Source organism: Colobus angolensis, unplaced genomic scaffold, assembly GCF_000951035.1.
Source record: "Colobus angolensis palliatus isolate OR3802 unplaced genomic scaffold, Cang.pa_1.0 Scaffold184, whole genome shotgun sequence".
Taxonomy (NCBI): Eukaryota; Metazoa; Chordata; class Mammalia; order Primates; family Cercopithecidae; genus Colobus; species Colobus angolensis.
The window spans coordinates 3,291,654-3,297,209 of NW_012114977.1; the positions used below are offsets into that span (position 1 = coordinate 3,291,654).

Here is a 5,556-nt window from a genome sequence, read left to right on the forward strand (position 1 = left end):
CCCCGCTCCCGCACACACGCACGTGCCCACCCACCCGCCTTCTCGCTCTCCCCAGCAACCACTTACCTCCCCCGGGAGCGTGAGCCCCTCCCGAGATTCCAGTGTGCCTGGCTCTCCCTCCAGCATTGTGGTGAGTACCCCTCTCGGCCACCAGCACCTCCTGGCTGGGAGGGGGGAGGGGGGAAGACCCCTGGCTGCTAGGGGAGCTTCCCGCGGAGCCTCCCCAGTGGTGGTCCCGCCGGTGCTGGCGGTCAGAGAGAACCCAGAAACCCAGAGAAGCACACGTATACCCCTTCCACTGGTCTGGCCTCGTTACACCCGAAGTGCTAGGCAAAGGACTATCATGTTTTAAGGTGACTAATTTCTTAAAATAATAGAATTGTTAACGTCTGCAACGGCAGTCTGTTTTCTTAGTAATTAAAGTAAGTCTAGCAAGCCAGGCCAGTGTCCTAAGCGAGGCTTTCAGCATAGCCGTTTCACGCGCACCTTTCCCTTCAGGCCAAGATGGACAATCAGGTGCTGGGCTACAAGGACCTGGCTGCCATTCCCAAGGACAAGGCCATCCTGGACATCGAGCGGCCCGACCTCATGATCTATGAGCCCCACTTCACTTATTCCCTGCTGGAACACGTGGAGCTGCCCCGCAGCCGGGAGGTGAGGGGGCTCCTCTTGGGCAGGACTTGGGGGGAGCCCCCCCCCCAGCCACACTGGGTGGGGACTGATCCCTCCCGTGCTTCTTTTCCTGGAGGTCTGCCTCGGCAAAACAAGAGAGGGAACTGTGCGCAGGAATCAGCCAGGCAGTCCATCCAGTGTTCAAGAGAGCAGGCAGAACGGGCTCTGGGCTGGCGTGTCGCTCAGATGTAGAGGGGTGGACACATTTGGATGGCAGCAGCACACAGGAGGCACAAAGAGCAAGATTTGTGGAAACCGTTTGGAAGCACTGAGTGTGGGGGCTGAAAGTCTAGTGGAGGGACCTGTGTGATGTTGTGGCCTCAGTTTACCCTCCTGTAAAATAGAGGTGACCTCTCTGCCCATCCATACACAAGGTAGTCAAGGTGCAGGAGAGAGTGCAAGGCCTCATCAACTGCCTTCAAGACAGGGTAGTGTGGTGGCTGACCAGTTACAGAGGGCTAGACCATGGGGTGACTTCAATACCTGCATGATGAACCCCGACCTCATCCTTGGATGCTTCTTGGTCTTGTTGCTTATATTTGTTTTGAGGCTCTAAGGACAGGACCAACTGGTTCTCAGGCTAGGCACAGTGGCTCACACCTATAATCCCAGCACTTTTGGAGGTCAAGGTGGGAGGGTCACTTGAGGCCAGGAGTTTGAGACCAGCCCGGGCAACATAGGGAGACCCCATCTCTACAAAAATTAGCAAGGCGTGGTGGTGTGCACCTGTAGTTTCAGCTGCTCAGGAGGCTGAGGTGGGAGGATCCCTTGAGCCTGGGAAAGGGAGGCTGCAGTGAGCTGTGATAGAGCTACTCATTCTGGGCTGGGCAACAGAGTGAGACTACAAGAAAGAAAGATGAGAAAGGGAAAGAGGAGAAAGAATAAGAGAGAAGAGAGAAGAAAGTGGAGAGGGAGGAAGGAAAGAGGGAAGGGAGGGAGGAAGGCAAGGAAAGAAAGAAAAAGGAAAAAGGAAGTAGGAAAAAAATAAAGATGAGAGAGGGAGAGAGGAGAAGAGAGGAAGGAAGAAAGAAAAGAGTTGGCCCTCGGAGCCCTAGACGCACTGCTGCAAGGCTTGCATGCTTCTCTGTGCCTCCTGTGGGAAGACTGAGGACTTTGTGCAGGGAACTGTGGGAAGGATCCAAGAAAGCAGAGGTGGCCCAGAAGCTGGCCAGGAAAGTATACGGCGTTGGGTGGGGGATGAGGTGGCCTCTCTGGTGTTCTAGGGAAGAGGCTGAATCTGCCCCTGTAGCTCTGACCACCCCTCTCCATTCACAGCGCTCGCTGTCACCCAAATCCACATCCCCCCCACCATCCCCGGAGGTGAGTCTGCCCCACACCTGCAACTTGCCCTGCCCTGCCCTGAAGGGGATCCTGACTCCCTCCCCTCACACATCAGACTGAGCTCTGCAGAGCCCAGGGAGTGCCTGAATCAGCGGCCCCCCTGGCTGTCACTGGCCAGCTCTGTGTCCATCATTCTGTCGGACCCAGGACCTCATTCAACCCTTTCTCCCTGGGCCAGGCACCATCAGTAGGTCCTTGGAACTGTGCCACAACATTGCCCTGGGTTTGGAGGGATGCAGCCTGCCAGGATGGGAGGATAGAAAGGGTGGTGTGAGCTGACGGGGGCGCATGTGTGGGTTGGAGGGGGTTGGGGGACCTGGAGCCACACGCTTCTGCTCTACAGGTGTGGGCGGACAGCCGGTCGCCTGGAATCATCTCTCAGGCTTCAGCCCCCAGAACCACTGGAACTCCCCGGACCAGCCTGCCCCATTTCCACCACCCTGGTAGGTCTTCTCGGCATGACCGCATTGTTTCCTAAGACTTTCTCCATCAGGAACCCCAGTGCCCTTACGCTCAGTCCCCCACTCTCTGGGGTATATGCTCGCCTCAGACCTAAGTAGACCCCAGTAAGCCAGGACCCCTCCCAAAGATGGGAGACCTGTCACTTTTTCTCTCTCTCCCCCAGCCAGAAAAGTGTAAAAAGTCCCAAACCCCTGAGGGACAGTGCCAGGAATGCCAGCCCTGTCTTGGCTCTTGACAGGGGCCCGTGAGTTCCCCACCTTGTCCATCGTCTCCATTCTCCTGGCCCCAGCCTCCCTGCCATCAGCATGTCCTCCTCCTCGTCTCTTCTTCCTCCCACAGAGACCTCCCGCCCAGATTCCAACATCTACAAGAAGCCACCCATCTATAAGCAGAGAGGTGAGGGTGCCCCTGGCTCACCAGAGCCCGCTTCCGGCTGCTTGCTGGGAGGCCATGCCCTGGGACTGGGGGCTGGCTGGAGGGGGACAGGAGGATAGCACGTCACGGCAGCACATGTGCCCCGTGCTCAGTGTGTACACTCCTTTTACCTGCAGGACCTCACAGGTGTGAAGAGGGAGGGGTAAGGGTAGCCAAGTTGGCCTCGGGCAGGGCACACCTGGCTGACCCTGGTCTTTGTCTGCAGAGTCCGTGGGAGGCAGCCCTCAGACCAAGCACCTCATCGAGGATCTCATCATCGAGTCATCCAAGTTCCCTGCAGCCCAGCCCCCGGATCCCAACCAGCCAGCCAAAATCGAAACTGACTACTGGCCATGCCCCCCGTCTCTAGCTGTCGTGGGTAGGAGAGACGGGGAGAGGGGAATGGGAGGTCTGGGAAACCCCTGCACTCCCTCGCCTTGGCTCCTGCCGAACCCACTCCCACCCCTGCCCTATGGTGTCCTTGTGGGCTTCTTCCCACCTTCATGAGCCCCCAGGCTCGTCGCTCACCCACTCTCTGTGTTCCCATAGCGCTTGATGTAAGTGACCCTCTTTATTGGTTATTCATTTACTTTCCATTCATTTATTTTGTGACTCAACAGACATGTATCAAACTTCTTCTGCATCCCAGGCTCTGTGATGGGAGCTCTGGGAAACAGAAAGATAAATCATAGATGGTTTGGTCCCCAGTGAATTTTATTTTAATTTTTATTTGTATACATTTATGGGGTACAAATGTAATTGGTTACCTGCATGGATTGCACAGTGGTGAAGTCAGGGTTTTTATGGTATTATTATCTGAATAGTGCACGTTGTATCCATTAAGCAATTTCCCATCACCACCCCCCACACCCTTCCGAGTCACCATGGTCCATCATCCAACTCTCTACATCCATGCATACACGCTATTTAGCTCCCACTCATGAGTGAGAACATGCAGTCTTTGTCTTTCTGTGTCTTTGTTTTACTTAAGACAATGCCCTCCAGTTCCATTCATGTTGCTGCACCCACTGAATGTCAGTCGTGAGTGTGTGTATGTGTGTGTTGCCTACCCAGCTTCATGGCAAGGTGAGAAAATGTTACTCTTATTTTACTTTATTTTTATTTTATTTTATTTTTGAGATGGAGTCTTGCTCTGTCACCCAGGCTGGAGAAGTGGCACGATCTTGGCTCACGGCAACCGCCACCTCCCGAGTCAAGCAATTCTCCTGCCTCAGCCTCCCAAGTAGCTGGGATTACAGGCATGCACAACTATGCCCAGCTAATTTTCCTATTTTTTTTTGAGGTGGAGTCTTGCTGTGTCACCCAGGCTGGAGTGCAATGGTGTGACCTTGGCTCACTGAAACCTCCACCTCCCGAGTCAAGCAATTCTCCTGCCTCAGCTTCCCTAGTAGCTGGGATTACAGGCATGCACCACCACACCTGGCCAATTTTTTGTATTTTTAGTAGGGACAGGTTTTCATCATGTTGGCCAGGCTGGTCTCGAACTCCTGACCTCAAGTGATCCACCCACCTCAGTCTCCCAAACCGCTGTGATTGTAGGCATGAGCCTCCATGCCTGACTCTTATTTTTTAATTTTGAGACAGGGAGTCTTGCTCTGTTGCCCAGGCTAGAGTGCAGTGGCACCATCTCAGCTCACTGCAACTTCCACCTCCTGAGTTCAAGCGATTTACCTGTTTCAGCCTCCCAAGTAGGTAGGATTACAGGTGCCCACCACCACACCTGGCTATTTTTTATATTTTTAATAGAGACGGGGTTTCACCATGTTGGCCAGGCTGGTCTCGAACTCCTGACCTCAAATGATCCACCCACCTCGGCCTCCCAAAGTGCTGGAATTACAAGCGTGAGCCACTGCACCAGGCCTCACTTTATTTTTATTTTTAAATATTTATTTATTTATTAAGACAGGGTCTCACTCTGTTGCCCAGGATGGAGTGCAGTGACGCCATCACAGTTCACTGCAGCCTCGAATTACTGGTCTCAAGCAATCCACCTACTTCAGTATCCCTAGTAGCTGGGACTACAGGCATGCCCTACCACACCAGGCTAATTTTTTAAAATAAATTTCTATAGAGACTATATTACCCAGGCTGTTCTCAAACTCCTGGGCTCAAGCGATCCTCCCACTTCAGCCTCCCAATGTGTTGGGATTACAGGCGTGAGTCACCTTACCCACCCTACTTTATTTTAAAAAAATAATTTGTAGTGGTCTTATCAAGGTCCAGCCCAGGGCAGTGCACAGAGGCTACGCCACGTAAATGCACACTGACCCCATGGCGAGTGACTCCCTGCCTGCCTTTGCTTGTGTCTCCTAGAGACAGAATGGAGGAAGCGGAAGGCGTCTCGGAGGAGAGCAGAGGAAGAGGAAGAGGAGGAAGATGACGACTCTGGAGAGGAAATGAAGGCTCTCAGGGAGCGTCAGAGAGAGGAACTCAGTAAGGTAGCATCTCGCCACCCCTCACCCTCCACCCATGTGCAGGAGTCTCATTCTGTTGCCCAGGCTGGCATGCAGTGGCATTATCTCAGGTCACTGCAACCTCTGCTCCCGGGTTCAAATGATTCTCCTGCCTCAACCTCCTGAGTAGCTGGGATTACGGGTGCGCCAGCACCTCACCCAGCTGATTTTTTTATTTATTTTTATTTTATGG

General features: G+C 53.7%; 1 protein-coding gene across 2 annotated transcripts in view; it reads left to right on the forward strand.

Annotated features, from left to right (window-relative positions):
* Window positions 1-496: 496 nt before the first annotated feature.
* The window catches only part of DMTN (dematin actin binding protein), a 14,619-nt gene continuing 9,559 nt past the window's right edge, over window positions 497-5,556 (forward strand). The window contains exons 1-6 of one of the 2 annotated variants that reach the window (XM_011939807.1): window positions 497-654; window positions 1,948-1,992; window positions 2,357-2,456; window positions 2,815-2,871; window positions 3,116-3,268; window positions 5,224-5,348. In XM_011939807.1, the coding sequence (XP_011795197.1) occupies window positions 505-654; window positions 1,948-1,992; window positions 2,357-2,456; window positions 2,815-2,871; window positions 3,116-3,268; window positions 5,224-5,348 (630 nt within the window). In that variant the 5' untranslated portion in view covers window positions 497-504. The remainder of the gene's footprint in view (window positions 655-1,947; window positions 1,993-2,356; window positions 2,457-2,814; window positions 2,872-3,115; window positions 3,269-5,223; window positions 5,349-5,556) is intronic. The other variant, XM_011939808.1, reaches the window with a different exon arrangement.